We start from the raw sequence: 26,472 nt of genomic DNA, 5'->3' as shown, positions 1-26,472 counted from the left end.
TAGCAACAGATAGTGTGAATCCACAGATAATTCATGTTTGTTCCTCACAAACAGAGAGGCTGCAGCAACCATGGTGGGGATGGACACTAGTCTCTCTGTGTGGTTGACTTCCACCAGTACACAGCAGGCTCGTATATACCCAAGCAAACCAAATACACCTCATACAGTATGAGAGGAATACAGTGATATCATAGTTCATATCAAGGCTAAATGTATCAGAGGAGGCTGGTGGAGGTAGAAATCGGAGGACGGGCTCATTGGAACATGGAATGGAGTGAGGAAATGGTATCAAACACACTCCTCATTTCATCCCATGCATTACAATGAGCCCGTACCTCCGATTTCTACCTCCACCGGCCTCCCCTGAAACCTATGCTGTATAAATCCCAATACACAACTGTTCACCAAAACGGAAGACTGGAAGACTGAATAGAGGAAAGTGCCAATCCACACAATCAGGAGAAAACTCTGAATAATATACTGCTGAAAGAATGCCACACAGCCCTATACTCCCTAGTTTACCACAGCCTGTCCACTCTTCCAGATACGACATGTCCCATTCACACAGGACGGGCACTAAAAGCACCACTCTGAAACTGAGACCGCCCAATGCTAACTGCTAACTGAGTCATCTACCTTGATGATATGGCGCAAGCCCTGACTACACACCGTCAGCGGTCCGAGAGTGGATCATTTCACATCTTGGCAGGAGGTTGTGGAGGGGGGGACTAGAGGTGTCGGTCAAATCACAAACTGTAAGAGTTCGTCACTGCAGTTGTATCAACGACAACGACGCGCTTGAAAACACGAGCTCTTTCTAAAATGGATGTGCATGCCAACTCGTTCTCCTCTCCAAAACACGGCGTACTAAAGTAATATCTTATCTTATTTTCCTCTCCGCTTCTCCTTCGGTGCACAGCGATCTGAGGGGGACTGGACGGGCATAAACGAGGCCTGGTGGGGGCGGATAAGTCAGCCATGGTTTAGAGACCTCTGGAGAGGCAGAGGAGACAGGATGGCGCTTTTGAAGATCAGCTCAGGTTGGCGGGAGGGGCCTCCAGCAGGGGGCACTGTAACACCTCAGTAGTGGAAAAACCATCTGAAATCACATAGTTCTCGCATATTGATTTGGACATCACACATACTCTCTCTCACACACACACACACACACACACATACACACACACACACGACAGATGGGGGAAAATACAAAAAAGTCTTAGGTCACTGACACAGCTCAAATGTTAAACTGTAAAACAAGGGGGAGCAGCAAGCCTTAGTGGAGTGGCAGTGGTAAATCTAAACAGGACCCATTCCAATACTTGGAGACTGCATCCTTCCTTCCCTCCCTTGAAGGACTCACTGATATGACTGTATTCTATTGTGCTCTACCACAGCTTTGTATTCAGGGTCAGTAAACCCTCTCATGCCTTTATGCTATGACAGTGAATAGGTCACATGGTAACATTAAATGCTCACTGGAGGCTTTTGAAATTGCTTATTATGCCAACCAGACACTGCAAAAACAAACGACTCATCCCTTTCATTGCATATCGAAGCTGCTTGAAAACATCTTCTCACATCAACTCGATCTTTCAGGAGTAAACACACAGGGTCAATTTGACAAAAGGAGTTACACTATAAATCGCTTAAAAAATATGATAGAAAATACAAAAAAAGATTTTTTTGTTCATGTACCACAGATGGATGAAAGTGCCATAGTCAAGTGGGCGGGGTCTGTTTCAGGAGGTTCCGTAACAGAACATGGTACTAAACAAAGGCCACTGGCGTTCTAGAATGGTACCTTTGGAATTCAAGTGTCAAAAGTTGGAGAAAAACATCTCATAGAAAAATATGTCATAGTATGGTAACTTTGGACAAAACGAAATTGTGGCTTTTAAATTTCAGAACAAGGCCCTTCTGGCTCCATCAGCTCAACTCTTAATATCACGATTGAAGGGAGTCGGTAAAACACTTGTTTTCAATAACATAAACAGGACATACCCGCTCAATGCACGGGGAAAATTAGGGGATTATTCAATCAAAACCAGGAGGCCAGGTTTACAGTATGAGGCTATAACAGAATATGATCAAAGTCATATGAAGTTGGGTTTTGTTTTTGTTTCACTCAATAAAATGGACATATTGTTTTACTCATTGTAGAAATCTAAACATGCAGTCTCGTAGTGCAATAACAACCTTATCCCAAACCTTATTCCTGGTTTTGACTCAACAGAGCCCTTCGTACTGCATTTGTGCTATGCAAACATATGGTTTGACATTAGCATGGTGTAACACAGGGGTCGGCCCTGTCATCAAGCCAGATTCAACTCAGTCTCCTTTCACCACCTGTTCTACAATATTCAGCTGTCAAGCAGAGCCTTCTACATGTGTTGTGCCACTGTCAATGGAACCACAGGAGGATACAATAGAAAGCTCTGCAATAAGGACACATTATGTGCTCATAGACGATTCACAGTTACGATGTGGGGAAGTATTACAGCACGGGAATTCAGCACGAGAGGCTCTCCATCTCTGACGACTTGTCTAAGTAGCTCATCTTTGCCCTTTGGTTAGTGTATGACTCATCCCAAACTAGTAAACAATGTTATTTTCATCAGAAAGGCCTTTCCTGCTAATCAACTCAATACTGTTCAGTTGTAATACTATCCGATCAGTGCCCGTGTCCAGCAATGTGCATTGTCTCATTGAAGGACATGGAAGATTGTGGAACTACTCATCTGTGTACTATATTCCAGACTTTTGCTACACACAATAAAAGCTGCAGGACACCTGAAGTAAATTCTGCCCATAATGCTGCAGAAAACAAAGTGTTGATTTTTGATATGCACGTCATAATAACAGTGAGTTCATACTCGCTACTGGATGGGCACTCAGTGCCATCTCCTTTAATAGGAGACAGTAGGCGAACGCCCTGAACAGCCTGGTTGGAGAAGGCCCTGAACAGCCTGGCTGGAGAAGGCCCTGAACAGCCTGGTTGGAGAAGGCCCTGAACAGCCTGGTTGGAGAAGGCCCTGAACAGCCTGGTTGGAGAAGGCCCTGAACAGCCTGGTTGGAGAAGGCTATTGGCCGGACGTGCCGTGCCCTAACAGACCGTTTGTGCCGATACCAAACCGTGTTCCTCTGACGAGAAGAACTTACTTCAGAAGCTAATGTGTCTAACGATTCGCCGGCAGTGCGTCTGTAACACTTCTAAGAGAATATCACTGTGCTATGAATAATACATGTGAGAGAAAGCATATAATCGTGTGTGTGCGTTTGATGGCAGATTAGGATGGGGAAGCTGTAGCGTGTGGAGTTTTCTGTTACTGGACCGAGGCCCTGTGCTCTTCAGGTGGCTGTGTGTGCGTCTGTGGACTTCACTGAACGGTCTGGTACAGGTAGCCCCTCTTGTAAGCGCTCAGGGGGTAGAAGGTCGCCACCACAAACTTCCCGTCGAACGTCCGCCCCGTCAGAAGCCTCTGGGCCTCTTTGGAGTCGCCGGCGTTGGCATACTCGACAAACACCTGGGGGGAACACACACACACACACACAGATATACACACACACACACACACACACACACACACACGAGAAAGAGAGAGAGAGAGAGAGAGAGAGAGAGAGAGAGAGAGAGACTTTAGAGAGTTTGAGTCTGTGGGCTTTTCAGTCTTTCACAAACAGGAGGAGGTCTGTCTGTTTCTCTCTGGAAATAGAGGAGGGAGGTTAAGTGCAGGTGCAGGTACAAGGATGAGGGCTAGGGGAAGGGGTTTGTTCAGTGTCTCACCTGGCCTTTGCCTGGGTTCTCCTTTGGGATGAGCAGAGACACCACTGAGCCATACTTCTGACACTCCTCTTTCATGTCCTCCAAAATATCTGACAAAATAACCAAAAGATGATGTCAAAATACGTAACCATAGCAATACGACATAACCGGTGATATGCAAAAGGTGTTGATGGGCAAAAGCAATATGATTGAAACCTATAATAGAGTCAGTTAAAACTAGCTTTTAATTACCGTCGTACTCATCCTCGTTGTGCAGGTGGCTGTCATCTATGAGGTTGAGCAGGCGCAGGACAGGAGAGGGCAGCAGAACCAAGTCCTCTATGTGCGGAGCTGAGGCACAGACACAGACACAGACACAGACACAGACACAGACACAGACAAGACACAGACAAGACACACAGACACAAGACACACACAAGACACAGACACAGACACAGACACAGACACAGACACACACAAGACACAGACACAGACACAAGACACAAGACACACACACAAGACACAGACAATTTTAGGCAGGGCAAAATTGATCCAGGAGGGGGGCCCACTCTACCTATTCAATGGTTGGGGAAACACTGACCCAATACAAAGTCCACATCAGATAGGGGCAAATACCTGCTTGCCATCTAGCTCTCCCTCTCTGTGTCATTAATCACCTGAGCGCTAACTATATGGTGTGTGTGTTAAATCTGCACATCTGTTTAAGTTTCATTGAAAGCAGAGTTGGGCGGGGCTGTTTAAACATTCCAGACAATAAAAAAGGATCTTTAACCTACAGTGTACTGTAAGGGTTAGGGTTAGGGAACATGATGTGAGGAATGTGAGGTGTGTGTACGGGTGTGTGTTTCTGTGTGTACGGGTGTGTGTTTCTGTGTGTACGGGTGTGTGTTTCTGTGTGTAGTATTCATACTTACCGAAGGGAATGCTAAAGAACGGGCTCAGCAGGGCAGTCTCCGCTGTGCTTCTGTGCTTGGGGTCATTGTGAAGCATGCTGCAGGTGCAGAGAGACACGTTTTTCCTTGAGGTTTTCCTTGCCACTGTGACCTATAGTTTTTCTTTCCCTTGGCTTACTTTTAAGGAGGTCTATGGTCTGGTTTTAGATCATATTGATACAAATAAATTTGACAGATTGATTGATTGACTGACATGCCTTATAATAGGTTGCAAATGGTCCAAAAATGGTTGCAAGTACACATTATGTTCTTAACAGCACGAAGACGGACATAGAACAGGGCAGGCCAACCTGGTCCTGGAGGGCTTGGGTTTGAGGGTCCAGGCCTTTGTTCCATCCCAGCACCAACACTACTGATTCAACTAAAGGGGCACTTCACTGATTTCTAACCTCATATGTATTGTCTCCATACCAGTGTTGACATAACAGTGACTTCCGTTTTTTAATTTTTTTTAATTGAGTGACTTTCAAAAACTATAACCAGTTTCCAGTCAGGTGGAGGGTTTTTGTGTGGCTGGGCCATTAAAATCACAGATTTTCCTTTGAAAGAATGACATCATAGGGTGTTTCCTTTGGACTACACAACGTACAAAATCGCTGTCTTCACATAATAGACACTGATATGGTGGCGGACATGGATGGATATGAGGTTAAAAATAGTGCCCCGTCGACTATTCATGGTCAGGAAGGAACGGAAGCTTGCACACACGTACTTCAGCCCTCTCAAAGGGAACAGGACAGAGTTGTTAAAAAGGTGTTACCTTTTGATCAGGTCTCTGAGGTGGTAGACTGGTATCGCAGGGCACACCATACTGTTACTGGTGAAGATATGGTCGACTATCACTGCACTGTTGTCCTGTAGGCGGGCAAAGAACAGTAAAACACCACAGACCACAATAAATATCAGCCCCACATTTATCTATTAGCTGCATGACTATGGTGCAGAGTTCACTGGGTGGGAGACTACGTAACCGTAGGGGACTGGCTGGGTGGGAGACTACGTAACCGTAGGGGACTGGCTGGGTGGGAGACTACGTAACCATAGGGGACTGGCTGGGTGGGAGACTACGTAACCAAGGGGACTGGCTGGGTGGGAGACTACGTAACCATAGGGGACTGGCAGGGCGTACTGGACACATGTAGACAAGAAGGTGCACACCAGGGTTGGGCCTTTGGAATTCTTTTCAATTCAGGAAGTGTTTTAAAACTTGAAATTCTAATGCTTTTTATTTCCAATTGACACACGCACGCACAAGCGCACACACACACACACACACGTACGCACATACACACGTACGCACATACACACGCACACACACACACACACACACACACACACACACACACACACAGGTGTTAAAGATAACACTGCTGTAGTGTCTGGGAGGGCGGACCTTCCACTCCTGGGACCTGACGGTGTCTTTAAGTCTGATGCCTGAGTACATCTCCAGCAGTATGATCCCCAGGCTCCACAGGTCCACGGCGACCGTGCACCCCGAGTCCCCCTCCGCCTCCACCCCAGCCTGGGCCAGGGAGTTCTGCAGCTCAGCCTCTGGTGCCCGGTACCCATCAGTCTGGATGTACTTCACGTCCTGAGGTACCAGGGCAGAGGTGAAGTAACACAGGTTATACCAACTGAGGAGGGGACACACGAGGGACACTGCTGGCTGTTTCATTCAAACATCCATACCAGGGTTGAATGGGAGAATGACTGAACAGCCGCGCACAGAGTGGATGGCTGCTGTTGCAAATAGTACGGTGAAACAAAGAGACGCAATTTGCCTTGCAAAAACAGCGGGAGGCTGCACATACATATATATATACTCACAGTACCAGTCAAAAGTTTGGACACACCTTGCCAAGAGTGTGCAAAGCTGTCATCAAAGCAAAAGGTGCCTACTTTGAAGAATCTAAAATATAAAACATACTCTGGTTTGTTTAACACTTTTTTGTTGACTACATAATTCCATATGTGTTCCTTCATAGTTTTGATGTCTTCAGTATTAATCTACAATGTAGAAAATAATAAAAAAAATAAAGAAAAACCATTGAATGAGGAGGTGTGTCCAAACTTTTGACTGGTACTGTATATATACATTCACCGGCCACTTTATTGGGTACACCTGTTCAACTGCTCGGTAACGCAAATATCTAATCAGCCAATCACATGGCAGCAACTCAATGCATTTAGGCATGTAGACATGGTCAAGACGACCTGCTGAAGTTCAAACCGAGCATCAGAATGGGGAAGAAATGTGATTTAAGTGACTTTGAACGTGGCATGGTTGTTGGTGCCAGACGGGCTGGTCTGAGTATTTCAGAAACTGCTGATCTAGTGAGATTTTCATGCACAACCATCTCTAGGGTTTACAGGGAATGGTCCGAAAAAGAGAAAATATCCAGTGAGCGGCAGTTCTCTGGGCGAAAATGCCTTGTTGATGCCAGAGGTCAGAGGAGAATGGTTCAAGGTGATAGAAAGGCAACAGTAACTTAAATAACCACTCGTTACAACCAAGGTATGCAGAAGACCATCTATGAATGCACAACACGTCGAACCTTGAAGCAGATGGGCTACAAAAGGGGGTCCAACCCAGTACTAGCAAGGTGTACCTAATAAAGTGGCCGGTGAGTGTATACAGGTATAGATACTTTTGACTGGAACTGTATATATATATATATAGTTATGCACATATCTAGAGATTGAAGCACGTTTACATACTATTGTTTGTAATATTATGATATTATGATATGCTCCAGATATCGTCTGACATGCCCCAAATATCACGATATCAGATAATGTCAAATATCGGCCTAACCCTTATCCATTGTGTAGTTTAGGCAATCTACTTTGCTCTGTGAGATATAACTAGGTGCCCGTCTGATCTCTCCCCTCCCCCACCTCCGGGTTCACCTCACCTGGTTGCCCTCTTTGAAGCTGAGCCCAAAGTCGATGACTTTGAAGCACTCGTCGTCGGCGCTCCAGAGGACGTTGCGGGGTTTGAGGTCGCCGTGGACGTAGCCCTCCCTGTGGAGGAACACCAGGGCCTCCAGCACGTCCCTGGCACAGTGCTGGACCAGCCACATGGAGTGGCCCTGGTGGGTGCAGCCCCCTGGGGAGGTGCTGCCCGCCTGGACACTGGCCCTCACCAGGAGCTCAGACACGCTCAGGTCCAACAGCTCCAGCAGCAGACAGCGCGTGGCCACACCCACACTGCTGTGGTTGGTGAACACCCCGTATAGAGTCACTGTGGAAACAGGAAGAAGAGCACCGGCACAGATGTGATTGGTTGTCGTAGTGGTTGAGGTGGGGTAAAGACAATGGCGTTGCTATGGAGACGGAGCAGAGCACCAGGGGCGCACACAGGGGTGAAACACGGCAGAATGTTGCAGATAGAAATGTCTTGCGTAGTTCAAACATGCCTCTCTGTCTTGTAGAATGAGGAATGTTATCTGCAAGCTCTCCTGAATGTTGGCCCCCACCGAATAGGCCCCTTCATGGTCTATGTGTGTGTTCGGAAGGGTGAAACATTCAGAGCTGTGCAGAAAAATAAAATAATGTCGGTTCGTATCAAAAATATACCGTCTACTTTCTAAGACCAGTCTTCAACAATTCCAAAGTCCATGTCTTGTTATTGTGGTGACGATCAATAAATAGGCTAATGTTTGGAATTGTTTTATGTCGGGGCAAAGTAAATTCTCCAATATCTTATCTTACTCCGAATTGTTTTCAAGCTAACCAAGAGCTTGAACTTTACACAAGCTGAGATCTGGTTTGATTATAAAATGAGTCAGGGTCATCGGGTATAAGGTGATAAAATAAAGTCTATGTCATGCCAATCAAGGCGTTAAATGCAAAGGCAGCCACTATCTGAGAGGTCTAAGCTTCTCAAACAACAATGATGTGTATCACCTGTTCATAGCCTGACAATAATTCAGCTTCAAAATAGTTAACCTACACATCTACAATAGGATGGTACTCCTTTAATTCAGAAATTGAATTAGGGCATGTACCGATAATCTTCAATGACAGTTGGATATAGTATGGTATTGACAAATGTAGTATGCTCTATTTTCGCCCACTGTTAGATAACTGTCATGCAATCCCAGATACATACAGGGCAGGATGCAATATCGGCCATCACTGCACTTGAAAAGCATGGCAGAAGATGTTCAACAAACGTGCAGCTGTTGTCAAAACAACTGCTACAATATCACCCTCTTTGACCAGACAGGCGTCAAGGTACAGGGTGTATCAGGTCTTTACCGATGTTTTTGTGTCCTTGGATGTCTTCGAGCACGGACCTCTCTTTATGATACCCGTAGTCTCCACTCTGACTGTTCGCCTGAAACTCCTTCACGGCGGCCGTGCTCGCCCGTCCAGAACTCACCCGGTACACCGAGGCCGAGACTCCCTGCCCGAGCCGAGCCTGGACGTTCCACATCTCTCCGAATATTTCGAACAACACTGGTTTCATGGTTTGATCTACGCTTCCCGGCGACCCTGCCATCGTTACTGCGCTGCCGTCGGTACCGGGTACCTTTCCACTCGAGTCGAAGGTGCTACAGTGAGCCATTGAGAGAAAAGAAGGTGTCTACCGTGGCTAGATTAGACAGCTGTACGCAGCTGCAAGAACATAGCAGCGATCACCCTGCGCGACAGCCCGTTAAAATGACCCAATGGCAACGCATCAACAACAGCCAGCACTGCAACGGCTGGAGTCCCCATTCCAAGGTGAAGAAATGACATTCAACAAGTTTTTGCAGCGCGTTTTAACTTCATCTGACAGTAGCTTTGTTTCCATTTGGACATGTTAGATCATAACGGTTAGCCAACCGAGGAGCGGCTGTCAGTGTCCCACTACTCCCCCGCTAACGTCAGCTGGGTGGCACCGCTAGCTAACCGCATCTAAGTTTAACTGGTCTAATGCAAACTGGAAGAGGAAGACTTTCGAAAACTTCACCCCCATAAACTTTAGTTAAGTTTAGTTTAGTTAACGCATATGATATATGGAGGTACAACCTGAATTATCCTCTCGTTTCGAGTAAAAAATAAGGGTTTTGGCAGGGAAGAGAGAGATTGTTGCTGTTGTTTAGGCGGCCATGTTGCCGGAAGCCGTAGCGCGAAGTTTCGCAAACGTCATTTTTGCACTTCCTCTCTCCGGCGACAGATCCACGGCAAGTCTAGGATCACACCGTCCTCCAGCCCCAACCCTAACCCTAACCCTAACCCCAACCCCACACTCTACCAATACCGAACAGAGATCTAGGTCTAGGATCAGCACACCGTCCTCCAGCCCCAGCCCCAGCCCCAACCCCAGCCCCAACCCCAACCCCACACTCTACCAACACCGAATATAGATCTAGGTCTAGGATCAGCACACCGTCCTCCAGCCCCAGCCCCAGCCCCAACCCCAGCCCCAACCCCAACCCCACACTCTACCAACACCGAATATAGATCTAGGTCTAGGATCAGCACACCGTCCTCCAGCCCCAGCCCCAGCCCCAACCCCAGCCCCAACCCCAACCCCACACTCTACCAACACCGAATATAGATCTAGGTCTAGGATCAGCACACCGTCCTCCAGCCCCAACCCCAACCCCGAACAGAGGTGTAGGTCTAGGATCAGCACACCGTCCTCCAGCCCCAGCCCCAACCCCAACCCCACACTCTACCAACACCGAATATAGATCTAGGTCTAGGATCAGTACACCGTCCTCCAACCCCAACACCAAACATAGACCTGGAATCAGAGTTTACAGACACATCAATGCAACATCCAGTTTACAACCACATCATGAGCAACACAATTTTACTATCAGTTATTTCAAGTCGACTGCAGTCAAGTTGATCCATGTTTTTAGCCACTTCATATGCATTGCGATAATGAAATGAATGTTTATCGTGCATAAATAAATGCTAAATATATTGCAAAACAATTGTTATCTTTTTTTTTCTTCACGATAGTAAATACAGGGCGTTCCCATTTGAGTGTAGTGCCACGTCAAACGTGACGGATGTGGGAGGTGGATTCTGGGGAGGGAGGCACCGTGGCCGATACAAGAATCTCCGGTTCGTCTTTCCCCGGCCAAATCGATTCCTCAAGACAGCCCTGAAGGTAGGTAAACCTGGGTACACGTTATCTTACATTCATGTACCTGGTTACATACTTTACAGCGGGTAGTGTAGCCTGGTTGTTGGATAGCAGAATGCCGCCGCCGCTGCTGCCATTCGCTCACCCCTTTAAAGCGTGCTGCTACTGACCATTTAAACCACAATCAGCTTACTGAGTTAATGTTATTATTATAAGATATTGTGTATAGGTAGGTATTCGATATGTAGTACAATGTGTCCACTGCCTTGTTCGGTTTTGTTTTGTTGCACCAATATCCACTGTATATTGGACAGCCCTCGCATCAATATTGTCTGAAACTGACAGATGTCTAAAGTTATAATCATGTCATTGTCCGGAATGACATTTCTGACTTATTTTGTTTCTTGACGATACTATCAAAGATACTGAATGGTCTTTAATATCGTTATTATTTTTTTGGTTGCATGCGATGTAAGCTAAGTCAGGCTGTGACGGTTTTGGCGAGGCAAGTTGACAGCTTCTCTGATGCAGAACAAGGAAACGTGGGATGGGCGGTTCCTGCAAATGCTCTAACTGTGTGTAATCCCATTCATCAGAATGAAGTCACCAACGATTCACTAGGCGGAAAAAAACAACCAAAAAACACTGTTCCCACATCTGGTCACGCATTGCTACAATCCTCTGTACAATGCAAATCAATGAACTAGTCTACTTAATAATCTTAGCGAGGATGTAAGTGTCTTTTAACATTTGGCTTGCTTCCCTTATGCGATATTACATTGCTCACTGATACTCAAGAAGCTTTCCTACTTTCTTTTGGCTGTGGTAGTTTTGGAGAGAGGAAGTAGTGTACTTGTCTCAGTTGTGTGATAATGTCCCATTGAATGACGTTTTGAGTGTTCCATCATGCCTCCTTCAGTAGGCTACTACCCAGGGGAGGCTGGTGGAGACAGAAATCGGAGAACTTCAATATCTACCTCCACCAGCCTCCCCTGGTACCGTCATACTCCTGACACTCACTGAAACTCTCCGTCCTCTCTCTTGTGCTAGGTTCCATTCCAGAGCGGACATCCTAGCCCGGCAGTGTGACCATGGACACTAGCAGAAGCAGACTGGCCCAGAGGCTGGCGGAGGCCGGCCAGGCTCACCTCCTCCAGTTCTGGGAGGAGCTGAACCCCGAGGAGCAGGCCAGCATGACCCGCGACATGGAAACAATGGACTTCAAGGAGATCAACGGATTCTTCAAGAGCGCCATGGAGGTGTCCGGCAGTGGCAAGCAGGAGAAGATGGACACCCGGATGGAGCCGGTGCCCAGGGAGGTGTTAGGCAGCGTGACAAGAGACCGAGACTGCCTCAAGGACTGGGAACAGGAGGGTGAGTTCAGTTGTCCGTTGGGGCTGGTTCAAATTAACTTCTGGCGTACTCCACTGTGAACAGGGAGAAGGTTAGTGGGTCTTTGAGTGCTGGTGCAGTAACAAAGGATGTCTCCACCGCAAATCCTTGCCGTTTGGGCTGCCTCAGATTACAGCTCTGTGCTAATGTCATTCAACGGATGGGATTTCCCTGGTTTGCCAGGAACTTCAAATTTTACACAACATTGAAACATGAAACATCTGCTTCATGCCTACTGACCCTGTCCCCAATGTATCTGTTACAGGCTACCAGGAAGCAGAAGAGGGAGCCAGGGAAATCTTGTCCGTTTTTATTGTGTGCAGTATAATGTTATATAGGCCTAGTATATGTATTCTGCTCAGGATTATATTAGGCGTGTGTGTGTGTCAGTTGTTGTGGTTACAAGCAGGGGCATAAACTAAGGACAATGATGATGCAACACGAGTAGAGTGTCTGCAATTTCCTCTTGACCTACAGAAACGAACCCAACCTGATAACCCACTTCAAACAGCCTACAGCAGGGGGGATAGGGGAGGATTTATTGGGATCAGTTAGTGGCAACCCTCAGAGGAGGTTGGGGGGGGGGGGGGTTTAACACTAAGATCTGGCAATCCTTAGGTCTGTGATGTTGAAATGGCTTAGTGGGGGACCTGGAGTGGGTCAACTGTATACTCTGAACAGTTAGCAGACATGAGTTCTGGAGGTCCACCCCAAGGGATGGGGGGCAGGGAGCATCTGGTTTTGGTTGGGGCCTGACGTAAATGTGGGTATTGCTGCGCACTCACTCATGAGGTCATTTGTGTGTGTGTGTGTGTATGCGTGTGTATGTGTCAGTCATGAAAACCAAAGTCTAGATTATATAAAACCAAAGACATTGACTCACATAGCAACAGTTTATGCAAGATAAAATAGATAACGGATGTTGTTGACCTCAGCTGTTTCGATTGCGAGGAAATCTAATTGGACTAGAGGTTATTGGGTTGGAAGTTTCGTTTCAGCCGCGCTGCCTTACCTGCTGGGATTATGTCAGGTCTCTTTGTTACATTTTACATTTACATGTATGGCATTTAGCAGACGCCTTTATCCAAAGCGACTTACAACAAATACATTTGTTTAAGTAAGTGAATCATCTATTCATCAGTCATCATAAGACAATGTAATCAATGCTCAGACCAGGGGCCATTGGCAGTCACTTTTTTTTTTTTTTTTTTTTTTTTTTTTTTTTTTTTTAAATTAACAGGTGAGAAACCTGTAGTGGGGGTGAAGAGGTCTTTAGGAGGGAGTGTTAAGATGTAGCCTGATGGGGGGGCTCAAGTGGCGTAGCACACTAAGGGGCATACCATATCATCACAAGGTCTCTGGTTCGATTCTGACCATCGACATATCCTGCATGTCATCCCTCCTCTCTCTCTCATCCTTGCTGTCAATCTCTACTGTCTCTATCCTACTAAAGCAGAAATGCCCTAAAAACATATTTAAAAAAAAGAAGATGTAGCCTGATAATCTACTGTCACAGTAGATTATATTTCCATCATTGTAGTGATAACAGACGCAGAGAGTGCTAATGAACTTTGATGAACTCCATGGACACGTCTGTTTGTTTAAGTTGTTGGCTGTTGGCTCAGTGGGTGAATGTGCCTGAGTCTGAGGGGACATACACCTTCAGCCTGTGTTTCTCTATGGCCTTCCCTCCATGTCTCTCTCTGGTCTCTTTCACAGAATGTGTTCTGTTTATTGTGTATGTTGCCATGCTGTTGGCATATGGAAATATCCTGTCTGCCCTCAGTCACCTCTCTCTCTCTGTCTCTCTCTCTCTCTCTCCCTCCCTCTCTCTCTCTGTGTCTCTCTCTCTCTCCATGTCTCTCTCTCTCCCTCCCTCCCTCCCTTTCTCTCTCTCTCTCTCCTCAGGTCTACACTGTATAGCCCAGAACAAGGTGGCTGTTCTCTTGCTGGCGGGGGGCCAGGGGACCAGGCTGGGGGTCTCCTACCCCAAAGGCATGTACGACGTGGGCCTTCCCTCCCACAAGACCCTCTTTCAGATCCAGGCCGAGCGCATTCTGAGGCTGGAACAGCTGGCAGAGCAGCAGCACAACACCAAGTGCTGTATCCCCTGGTAAGAGTCTGGGCCGACTGAGGGAAAATTACACTGTGGGTTATTCACTTTTAATCAAATCTTCTTTCTCAGAAAAAAAAAAAACAAGAACCCCATTGTTGTATTGAGAGAGACAGACACACACACATAGCTCTGGAAGACTTGGGTGTCCACAGGAAACCTCAACACGCACACACGCACACACACACACACACACACACACACACACACACACACACAGTCTCTCATTTCGTGTCCCAAACTCAGTTCTGTAGTTTCACCTGTACGGTGATTAACTTGATTCAATGTCATTGACGCGCCCCTGCAGTGCTACATAACAGGGAAGTGTCAATCCAGGAAGTTCTCTCCTGGATGAGGATTATAGGGCCCTGTGTAGAGTAGTTTAAACTAGGTCAAAGGACTAATTAAGACAATTTCCAGAGTGAGTTGACGGGAAAGCAGAGGAGCTAAGGCAGGGTGCAACTGGCTGTAATTGAGACCAGAGGTCAGGCTGAGAACCTACCTCAGATGATACCTGATTCAGAAGGAAGTACATCAGATTTTATTATGGGTTGTTTCAGAAAGTAGCCTACGTTTGTATTGCCCTTCTGCATCTGGGGGGAATCAGAGATTTGATGTCGTGAAGTTCAAGAACTGGACTTGAATTCAACTCTCTTCAAATGAATCATCCCCATACCCCAAAGACACATGATGGCTAGTGAATGAATGAATCACGTCTGACTGATTGACTCGTGACTCTCCCCTAGGTACATCATGACGAGCGGGAGGACCATGGCCTCCACCAAGGAGTACTTCTCCAAACACAGCTACTTTGGCCTGAGCAAGGACAACGTCATCTTCTTCCAGCAGGGCATGCTGCCCGCCATGGACTACAATGGCAAGATCATCCTGGAGAGCAAGGGCAAACTGGCCATGGCACCAGGTACATTGGCTGAGACTGTGGTCCTCTGTGGCTCAGTTGGTAGACGCTAACAACGCTTAGGTTGTGGGTTCGATTCCTGCCGGGACCATATGTACTGAAATGTATGCACTCACTGCAATGTAAGTCGCTTTGGATAAAAGCGTCAGCTAAACAGCATATATTATATTATATTATATTATTAATGTTTACTGTTATTTACTGCTTTACTGTTATTTACTGTTACTACTTTTAGTGCTTATATTTATGTTTCCATTTTATACTCAGCACACTATTATTGATGTTGATTGATGTTGTAGAACTGCTCTGCCTTAAACATTTTATTTCATTGTGTACTTGAACTTTACGTACTTGAACTTGAACTTGAACTTGATGTGTGCATCGCTGTTTGAGATGGGAACGGAGGCCTGTACCGGGCGCTGGGGACCCAGGGCATCGTGGAGGACATGGAGAGGAGAGGGATCGGGTTCATCCACGTCTACTGTGTGGACAACATCCTGGTCAAAGTGGCAGACCCCTCCTTCATTGGCTTCTGTGTGCAGAAGGGAGGGGACTGTGGGGCTAAGGTCAGTCACGCTCTCTCTGTCTCTCTGTCTCTCTCTCTGTCTGTGTCTGTCTGTCTCTCTCTGTCCCCTCTCTCTCTCTGTCCCCTCTCTCTCTTTCTGTCCCCTCTCTCTCTCCCTCTCCCTTTCATCTCTCAGGGGGGCTGCCAGGTCAAAGGTGGGTCACAGAGTCATGGCAGGGTCACCAGATAGAGTTCCACTCGTTTTAAATGACTTCCTTCCTTCCTTCCTTCTCTCTCTCTGTCATGTCAGGGTTTAAAGCTGAAAGCACTTTGGCAAATTACCTACTCTTAATCACAGAGGACAAGAGATGATTAAAAACATGCTGTTTGATCATAATCTCAAGTGTTGTGCTTTCGCGACACGTATCTGCGTGCAGTTTGCACGACCCTGGAGTAGGAATGCTAAATCCTTCCTCCGCTGGTAGTTTATGTTCTCAGTTCCTGTAGTCCCGTCAGTCCAGGAAGTGTCCTAGTGGGTTCTCATTAAGTTAAGGGAGTGTGTATTTGTGTATTTGAATTGTGTGTTTGAATAAGCGGGCGGGAGAGAAACGGACTCTTGAAGCAGGATCTAGGGAACCAACCGTAACTTTATTTACAAGGGAACCTGCACTTCTTTACTTCCACCACAAGGTGGGGATGTAGACCATTTCTTCTCGTGAGGAGTTGAACGATTGCACATTTTCATCTGACATACTTGACCACTCGAATCCATCTGATCCGTGTGGATTCAAAATGACAATACCAGGAAGTGGCCAAGCCAAAGGCATTGCTGAGGGTCTCCCGATGGCCCCTCAAAAGTCAATAATCTCCATATTGATCCAGTCAGATGACAGATTTTGTATACATATACTTTTTTTTTTTTTCAATCTCCTGGTTGAATGTGCCATAGTTAGAAGAAACCCTACCCAGTTCCCAACCTCTCTTCTCTGTGGACGGTTAGAGAACCAACCACAAATCACTCAACTCGAGAACATTTGGCCCACTTAGCCTTGTAGTATCAGATAGCATGACGCTGATGTATGGATGGATTTTTTCGAAACAATGCTTTGGACTCGGTGTTCTATTTTTCAGTGCGAAAAAAAAAGCAACTTTACAGGGTACAGCGGTTAAATAGGAAACTTAACTGGTTTCTTCTCAGGAAATAAACGTCCTTTACGACGCGTGTTTTAACTACCATGGCAGTGCAAGGTAGTTATTTATGCAACAATTAAACTATTTTTCTGTTTTCCTTGAAGCTCCCAATGCTGGGAGGATGTGTTGTAGGCTAAACATCAGCTCCACAGCCTATGAGGCCAGTGGTCAGTGATATGAGGAGGATCAAACACAATATAACTAACATCTGATGGACGCCATTTTGGCACCACATTTTCCACGGCATTCCACTGATAATGCAAATTAGAATGTTATCGTCCATGGAACATTTGGTCTCAAGATGGGGAATAGTCATCCATGGCTCAGGGAGGAACTGGGACCAGGATGGAATCGTTTTCCCAGTACTAAAGCTGTGATTGCAGTGCTATCATTCATTTCCTCCCTCTGGTGATAAGAGCTCTTTGTGGTTGTGTGATCATAGCTCTGGGAGACTTTGGGTGTCCACAGGAAGCCTCAAAACACACACACTCACGCACGCACGCACACACACACACACACGCACGCACGCACGCACGCACACACTCACTCACTGAGAGGCTCCTCTTCTAGGAGATATAGAGGTGTGAGAATGCCTGTTCTGTCCTACACACACACACACACACACACACTGGGAGGGGTAGGAGACGGAGTTGTTTCTCATGACTTCGGAGGAGGAGGTGGTTGTCTGCATTGATAATGTGTGTCTGTTCCAGAAGATAAAGAAGTGCGGGTGTGGGAATGCCTTGTCTATGTCTCACACACACACACACACACACACATATGGACACCCCCCCCCCCCCCACACACACACACACACACACATATAGACACCCACAAACACAGACACACACACGTACACAGTGTAATGTTTCGGTTGGCTGATCCCAGTTGGGGGACCTTGCTGAAGCAGAAATGAGAAGCTGCCATTAAGTCTCATTAGTGTGAACTTCCCCCACACTCCCCACGGCCCTGTCTCCCCTGGTTACCTCACACGCCCCACGGCCCTGTCTCCCCTGGTTACCTCACACGCCCCACGGCCCTGTCTCCCCTGGTTAGGCCCTGCTGGCCCGCCGGCACGTAGGCTGCAGCAGCACACAGACATGGCTCTGCTCTGCACGACAATGAACAGACAGAAGCCAGAGTCTTCATCTTAAGCAGATTTATTGGAAGGTTTTAATTATGCGGAATTTGGGATAATTGTAACTCTTGTCAAATCTGATATAAAAAAAGTGTGTGTCTGTTTTTGACATGTTAAACATGGCTTTGAGTGAAGTCGAGTGCCTTTTGCCTTCGGGGGAGTTGGATGTTTATCTGTACAGAGTTGAGAATCGTAGGCTGAATATCAGAAGTCTTTCCTTGATTCCTGGCGTCCTCTCCCCTCGACGCCTTCTCAGAATGCCTTGCAGGAGAAGGCTCAAGAAGAGGAGACGTCAGACTCTCTGCTCCAACGAGTTCAGCGGAGGAGGAGGAGAGGACGGAGGATGGCAGGAATCAAGGAAAGACTTTTGAGATGTGGCCGTGCTGAAGCCATTCCTGCGTGACACTGGGAGTTGTGTGGTGTGGAAAGGGAATGGAAGGATCATAGGGAAGCTGGGACCCCACCCTCCCGTCGTAAATTACTGAGCTACATGCATCAGTTCATGTGGCTTCTTCCCCCATGCCCCCCCCCCTCACCCCCCCCCAGCACCCGCCAGCCCCCGCCAACCCCCTCATCAAGGCTCAGCCCTGTCATTTGGACTAACAGATGGGGAGAGGGTGTTTTTTTTTTCTTCTCCTCCTGATTCAGAGCAGAGTAGGAGACTTTACGAGGCACTCCAGTATCTGAAATGGAGTACACTGCCCTCCTCAAATACTCACTCACTCACTCACTTACTTAAACCCTTTTGCTTTTTGGGATGCATTGGTCATTCACAAATGTCCTCCTACTTCTCTAAAAGAATGGTATGAATCCTGGAGCATTTAGATGTTTTAATCCTGACTGACTGTAACTAGTTTGGGCTTAACTACCAAACTAATGCCGGACGAGTTATGAATTGTATAATGCTAATCGACTGTACCAACACTGGAGTATGTGTAATGCTGTTGATTTCTGACTATTGTTTTTATTTTTTTTATAATCAGATGACATAAAATAAATAAATAAACACTTCCAGGTGGTGGAGAAGACCAATCCGACGGAGGCGGTGGGCGTGGTCTGCAAGGTGGACGGGCGTTACCAGGTGGTGGAATACAGCGAGATCACCTTGGCAACCGCGGAGCAGCGCAGCACAGACGGGCGGCTGGCGTTCAACGCGGGGAACGTGGCCAATCACTTCTTTACCCTGCCCTTCCTGAGGGACATCGTCCAGTAGGTCACACACATACACACAGCTACACACACAGCTAGACACACACACACACAGCTACACAGGGTTTAGGGTAGAGTCGTCCCAAGGATCCCACTTAGGGATCATCTCCCTTCTCCTGATCCCCAGGCCTCAATGGCACAGCCTCAGTGACGCACATCTTTCCCCCTGTTTTAAGTTACCGTAATGAGCGTCGGAAAGTGGGGTATTATAAATGTGTAACCCCAATTAAGCAGGTATTAGAGGTAATGTGTTAGTTAGGCAGAGAGCCTCATAACCATAGAATCGTGGCCTGGGTTGTTTTGTAATGAGCCGGCCTGTGTGATGAATGCCTGTCTGGAAACATGTGCGCAATGTTTTAATGAGTACCAAGAATCTAAGGTGAGGTAAAGGGGGAAAAGACGTAGCGTTCATTCTTTCTGCGTCTGGACTTTGGTATTTTAAATACATGATGTCTTTGCCAGTCGTCTTCATCTTAAAACAGTTAAAACCAAGAGCATGTTTCACATTTCCTTACTTCCCCTGTCTGTCTGTCTGTCTGTCTGTCTGTCTGTCTGTCTGTCTGTCTGTCTCTCTCTCTCTCTCTCTCTCTGCCTGTCTGTCTGCCCCCCCCCCATCTCTCTCTGTCTCTCTCTGTCTGCCCCCCCCATCTCTCTCTCTCTCTCTCTCTCTCTCTGCCTGTCTGTCTGTCTGTCTGCCCCCCCCCCCCCCCCCCCATCTCTCTCTCTCTCTCTCTCTCAGGACGTTCGAGCCTCAGCTGCAGCATCACGTGGCCCAGAAGAAGATCCCGTATGTGGACGCCCAGGGGCGCCTAATCAAACCAGACAAACCCAACGGGATTAAAATGGAAAAGTTTGTCTTTGACATCTTCCAGTTTGCCAAGTGAGTGCAGCCATTTTCCGCCCTGGCTGCTGCTGTGAGCATGTGTGCTGCTGGCAGGAGAGGCTTCCCCTACAAACCCCACCGAGCGGTGCATAGACGTAGACTTACTAGAACAGACATTCCCATTGAAAGCAAACCCCACTGAGCGGTGCATAGACGTAGACGTACTAGAATGGACACTCCCATTGAGAGCAACGTTCAGCGTTGGGCATCCCGGCGGCCATGTTTGGTGCACCGTTTGGAATGTGCTATTATTCATTGATGAGGATAGCAGGACTACTGAGCTCACCCCTCCCTCCCCCTCCCCCTCCCCCTGTGCGCGTCTCCCATCTTTGGGATGGAGATCCAGACACCCAGGGTGAATTTTAAAAGTCTTTTCTTGGATTCCTCTCTCCTTGGAGGAGCAGGTCTGACATTCCTCCCCTCAAACCTTCTCCTCCAGTCCTAGCCCTCTAGCCTCAGCCCTAGCCTTAGCCCCCAGACACTAGTCCTAGCCCTCTAGCCTCAGCCCTAGCCTTAGCCCCCAGACACTAGTCCTAGCCCTCTAGCCTCAGCCCTAGCCTTAGCCCCCAGACACTAGTCCTAGCCCTCTAGCCTCAGCCCTAGCCTTAGCCCCCAGACACTAGTCCTAGCCTCAGTCCTAGCCCCAGCCCTAGCCTTCTAGCCCTAGCCCCAGCCCTAACCTCAGCCTTAGCCCCCAGACACTAGTCCTAGCCCTCTTGCCTTAGCCCCAGACACTAGCTCTAGCCCTAGCCCCAGCCCTAGCCCTCTAGCCTCAGTCCTAGCCCCAGCCCTAGCCTTTTAGCCCTAGCCCCAGCCCTAGCCTCAGCCTTAGCCCCCAGACACTAGTCCTAGCCCTCTTGCCCTAGCCTTAGCCCCAGACACTAGCTCTAGCCTCAGCCAAGCTCCAAGGGCCCGCCCTCCCTCCCTCCCTCCCTCCCTGCCTGTCTGCCTGTCTACCTCTCTGCCTTTCTGCCTCCCTGATGGAAGTTTACGAGCTGCTCCTCCATTCCACCTCCTCCAGTGGTGATGACATCAGCTCTGAGTCATGTTACTGGTTTTACAGCCCGACATATAATGAAAGTGTTCCTCTCCTGATTGAACCGTTGACGGGCATCTATGTGGTTCTATTCTGGGGCGCCCGGCCTCCATCCTCCTCAGGTTGGCTTTTCAGCTGTAATTGGAGGATGATAAATATGTTGTCCTAAAAGTGGTGTACCGTCCCACGAAGCATCTGTCATGAGCTCATCTGGAGCTCTGTCTGAGCTTTACATCCTGCTATTGTTTTGGACTAAATACAGTTCGACTTAAATTGCAGTGTTTACACAGGAGTAGGCTGGCTGTTTATGTGTGTGTGTGTGTGTGCTTGTGTGTGTACGCGTGTGTGTGTGTGTGTGTGTACGCGTGCGTGTGCGTGTGCGTGTGCGTGTGTGTGTGTGTCAGGACGTTTGTGGTGTACGAGGTGCTGCGGGAGGATGAGTTCTCTCCTCTGAAGAACGCGGACAGCCAGGACGGCAAGGACACGCCCACCACGGCGCGCCACGCCCTGATGTCACTGCACCACCGCTGGGTCCTCAACGCGGGCGGACACTTCATCGACGAGAACGGAACACGCGTGCCCGCTATCCCCAGGTGAACTACCGTACCCACGGCCACACACACACACACACACACACACACACACACACACTCACATATATACATACATACATACTGTACATACATACACATACACACACACACACACACACATACATACATACATATACACACACACATATATACATACATACACACACACTCATGCATGTTACACATAAGGGAGACACACACTTGCAAACATACAGACACATGCACAGTATGCCAGACATCTCACACACACACACACACACACACACACACACACCCTTGTCCCACACACAGTGAGCATGTACTTTCTCCACACTCTCACGTTGCACCCCCCCACACACACACACACACACACACACACACACACACACACACACCGATGGCAGTATGTCTCACTTCAATGTAACTGACCTTCCCACCTGATGTCATGGACAACACTTTCTCTTTTTTGAGTCTCTTTTTCACACCCTTTCTTTGTCACTCACCCCACCCTCTCTCACGCTTCCTCTCCACCACGTTATGTTTCTAGAGGCGGACCGCCAGGGAGTGTCACACCTGATGTCAACATGAAGTAACTATTCCCTGTGTCACTGAGTGCATGGTGATGGGGCTATGGCTTTCTCTCACAGACGCTCACTCTTCCGACACCCCCCCCGACCCCCCCCCAGGGGCTGCTGCAGCCCAGTAATCTACTGTGGCCCCCTCTCCTTTGTCTCCACTGATCTCAAAACACAGGATAGGTGAAAACTAATGCCTGGTAGGCGTCGGCCATATTGCTTTCACCTATCCTCTACTTTTAGGTCGGTGCAGGTAAGGGAGGGAAGCCACTTTGGACTATTGAGACGCACGCTGGTACCTATGGTAGAGGCCAGGTCAGAGGTCAATCTGAGGTCACAAGGTCACCTGTGCCAGTGGAGGTGGGGGGGTCACTGACCTGCTGAGTGGTCGGGCTGTGTCTTACTAGACCTCCGAAGCGTAGCGTCAGAATGTACTTTGTTTGAACTTATTTCCAGTTCAAGACGAAAATCCACATTCACCCCCCCCCCCCCCCCCCATCAGGATTTTTTTCCAAACAGCTAATATAAGTGTTTTCTAACATATCGGCCTACAGTTTCTTGTACGTTTTCTTGTCCGATCAACTCACGTTTGATTCATCTTTTAAATTGGTTGTCTCTAGTCTCAGAAACGTCGAGAAACGTTTTCCATTACCAAACGTTAGATGATCAGAAAATAAAACATACAAGAAGCTGTACGCCTCTGTGGAACGCTTATATTAGCTGTTTGAAAACAAATCTTTGGGATTTTTCTTATGGGAATCTTCGGCTTGAATCGGAATTAAGTTCACAGACTACTGTACATTTTGACGAAACAACTTTGCCTCTCTATACTCCCATAGAGCTTCCATTACTCAACTCCTTTCCTTCCTGACTACCAATCAAGGAAAGGAAGTAAGGAAAGGAGATGAAGGAAGGAAGCTCACCTCCACTATTGGGACATGGCCGGGTTCTTGCTGGGACTGTAGTTACTAACCCACGGAATGTGGTGCATGCTGGGTAATGGGCACTGGGCACGCTTTTGCGATCGATGATGACACTGTTGATTCATTTGTCTGTCCGATGGTGAAGGTCAGAGGCAAGAAAACTCATCATTTCAGATCCAATGTTTGCCAGTTACCTTTGATTGATTGTACACATTTTAAATCCTCCTGATTATTCAAAGCTGTGATGATTTAAATGCACATGTGTTCCGATAGCGTTCACGACACATTATAAATGTTGTCAATGCAACTTAGTCGTCTTATGAGATCCTAATAAGACGTACAGTAGCAGCACTCTATCCATATTGTTTCCCACTTCCAACTGTTGAAATGAAATGAACGTGCGCCGACTTATTTTGTTAAACAATAAAAGTCTGAAGCACCTTTTTTTTAGTCCCATTTGAAAAACTATTGCCCAGTCTGAACTCAACCCCTTTTGCTCCTACCCTGAGACACTTCTAGTAGATCTGAAAGCAGTAGATGGGTATAAGCAATATGGTGGAAACTTGACCTAGCCTATTGAAGGGGTAGGTGGAGCTAGAACCATGCTGCCCCTACCCAGCGGTCTAGAACCATGCTGCCCCTACCCAGCGGTGTGTCCTGAACTGTGTGAGGCGTCTGGGGACTAGAGGCTGGTTTCAGACTGGGCACGCACAGAATCTGGTTCAGACTGGGCACGCACAGAATCTGCTGATGAATAGATCATCACCATAAGAACAGCTGGACCAGGGAATCAAATATCCAGAGATATCCAGCTGCTTCTTATCTTCTCTTTCCTCCCCCCATCCATGAGGGGAAAATCACTCAGCCTCTCCTCCTTCTCTCTTTCTCTCCGTTCCCCCCCCCCTCTCTCTTTCTTTCTGTTCCTCCCCTCCCCACAGCCTGAAGGATGGAACAGACCTGCCAATCAAATGTGAGATCTCCCCACTGGTGTCCTATGGAGGAGAGGTAAGGGGGAGGGACTTAACGGGAGGGCTCAATTCAAATACATTAAAAAATACATTTTTTTTTATTTTTTTTTTTAAAAGTGTTTCTTTCTCCCCTGAAGTAACCACTGATGTGATGTAAGTCGATGAAAAGACTAAATGGAACGACCGGTAACGTTGTCCTGATGATGTCACATCCCGTTGTGTTTCAGGGTCTGGAGGCGCTGGTGAGAGGACGGGAGTTCCGGCCCTCCCTGGTGATCAACGAGAGCGGAGCCCATGAGCTGGTGAAGAACGGCGTCTGAGACCAAGGAGATGAAGAAATATATATATACAGAGAGAGAGAGAGAGAGAGACGGCCCAAAGACCACCCCCTCCCTCCGTCTCAGTCTCTCCGGCCCCTCCTGGGAGAAAATGTGATGTTGTTCCCGTGCAATAATGCTGTGTTCATGTGCTCTCGGAATAATGGGAAATAATCTATGACGCCCAAATACCGTTCCCATGAGCTTCCAAGTCTGAAATGTACTGTGTGGGAATGTAGCATTTCAATTGACTGCCTTGTTTCCCTGTCGTCATATTTAGAGTTTTCTATTTTCCGGGAGCACATGAACGCAGCGTAATATGATCGGACGGAAGCCCTGACGGGCTGACTGGATGAAGCAGTCTGAAGATCAAGCTATTTATTTTGCTCATGAAACTTATTTTTTTATGGATGTTTCGTAGGTGGAAATGACCACCTGCTGCTCTACACATTTTTACCAAGTGATTTGTACATATCGATATTATTCACCGTAGGTACAACATAGGATTGTAATCAAATAACTAATTAGAGTATAATACACTATTATTATCATAATTATTAACATGTAGTAAGATACATGGTAAAGGGCGAGGGGTTTATTTATGATATTTGGGGTCTGCTAGTCTTCTGCTAGTCATAGCTTCAGTATGACACTGTTCAGCTTGGAAAGATGAAATTGAAAATAGTTTTCCATTTTCGTTATTAAAGAAATTTCCCATTTGGAAGAAGCATGAGTCATCTTTTATTAATCTTGAGTTGTGTTGTTTTTATTAATCTTGTATGTGTGCGTGCGTGTGTGTGTCTGCGTGCGTGCCTGCGTGTGTGTGTGTCTGCGTGCATACCTGTGTGTGTGTGTGTGTCTGCGTGCATGCCTGTGTGTGTGTGTGTGTGTGTCTGCGTGCATGCCTGTGTGTGTGTGTGCGCCTGTCTGTTTGCAGGGTGTGTGGTTTTTGAATTAGCGCTCCTGGTCTGTTGAATCAGAGTTTCCATGGTGACATGGTTTATGTTTAAGATGGGCCAGAGCTGCACCGCTGCTGCCTTTCAGGAAATGTGCTCTCGAGCTTCCCAGTCTCTCCCAGTCTCTCCCAGTCTCTCCCTGTCTCTCCCAGTTTCTCCCTGTCTCTCCCTGTCCTCCCAGTCTCTCCCTGTCTCTCCCAGTCTCTCCCTGTCCTCCCAGTCTCTCCCAGTCTCTCCCAGTCTCTCCCAGTCTCTCTAGCTTCCCTGTCTCTCCCTGTCTCTCCCTGTCCTCCCAGTCTCTCCCTGTCCTCCCAGTCTCTCCCAGTCTCACCCTGTTTCTCCTAGTCTCCTAGTCTCTCCCTGTCTCTCCCTGTCCTCCCAGTCTCTCCCAGTCTCTCCCTGTCCTCCCTGTCTCTCCTAGTCTCCTAGTCTCTCCCTGTCTCTCCTAGTCTCCTAGTCTCTCTCTGTCTCTCCCAGTCTGTCTCTCTCTGTCTCTCTCTCCTTCTCTTTTTTCCTCTCTTCCACTGGTTAATACTTCTCATTGGCTTCCTCTCTCTTTTCTTCCACTCTTCTCTAACGACCTTGCCACACTGTCTCTGATGACCGAACGGATTGTGGTGTCTGAGGTAAATACAGCCTAATAATTTGTTTGTAATAACAATAATTTGGTGTGTGTGTGCGTGCGTGCGTGCAAGGTCAGGTGATGAATATGAGTAATATAAATAAACACTTCCTCCTGCTGTGTCTCACAGGGACATACATTATATGCTGACCCTCCTATTGGCCAATCCCAAATCAACACCAGACCCAACCGTTAGACCAACTCTGAAGGCTACTGTATGAATGGAAGCATGCTAGACATCTGGTCTCCAGATTGATATCTTTGTAATTCCACAGTGAACACAGTATGTGTCATATTGATGTTTACAGTAGAGGAGGGTGTG

At 47.5% G+C, this 26,472-nt stretch overlaps 2 protein-coding genes across 3 annotated transcripts; one reads left to right on the top strand and one right to left on the bottom strand.

Moving 5' to 3' along the window:
- Positions 1-554: 554 nt before the first annotated feature.
- On the bottom strand, positions 555-9,313 carry uhmk1 (U2AF homology motif (UHM) kinase 1; the record flags this gene model as incomplete). Its single annotated transcript, XM_083672482.1, has 8 exons — positions 555-3,527; positions 3,788-3,876; positions 4,019-4,117; positions 4,702-4,778; positions 5,501-5,595; positions 6,134-6,331; positions 7,656-7,984; positions 9,004-9,313. 8 exons carry the CDS (start codon positions 9,311-9,313, stop codon positions 3,381-3,383), a joined length of 1,344 nt encoding a protein of 447 aa, XP_083528608.1. The 3' UTR covers positions 555-3,380.
- A 1,454-nt stretch (positions 9,314-10,767) lies between these two features.
- On the top strand, positions 10,768-25,283 carry uap1 (UDP-N-acetylglucosamine pyrophosphorylase 1). Of its 2 annotated transcripts, XM_083670999.1 has the most exons (11): positions 10,768-10,855; positions 11,882-12,205; positions 14,132-14,336; positions 15,083-15,258; positions 15,649-15,821; positions 19,105-19,298; positions 20,038-20,178; positions 21,622-21,810; positions 22,337-22,378; positions 24,226-24,292; positions 24,483-25,283. In XM_083670999.1, exons 2-11 carry the CDS (start codon positions 11,923-11,925, stop codon positions 24,573-24,575), a joined length of 1,563 nt encoding a protein of 520 aa, XP_083527125.1. In that variant the 5' UTR covers positions 10,768-10,855; positions 11,882-11,922; the 3' UTR covers positions 24,576-25,283. The 2 variants fall into 2 exon arrangements, with proteins under 2 accessions (XP_083527125.1, XP_083527126.1); XM_083671000.1 differs by lacking the exon at positions 22,337-22,378.
- The last annotated feature ends 1,189 nt before the right edge of the window (positions 25,284-26,472 follow it).

The sequence above is a fragment of the Argentina silus genome, assembly GCF_951799395.1.
Source record: "Argentina silus genome assembly, chromosome: 6".
NCBI classification, from domain to species: domain Eukaryota; kingdom Metazoa; phylum Chordata; class Actinopteri; order Argentiniformes; family Argentinidae; genus Argentina; species Argentina silus.
Note: the sequence above shows the minus strand (reverse complement) of the source record. Positions and strands in the feature narration are given on the sequence as shown.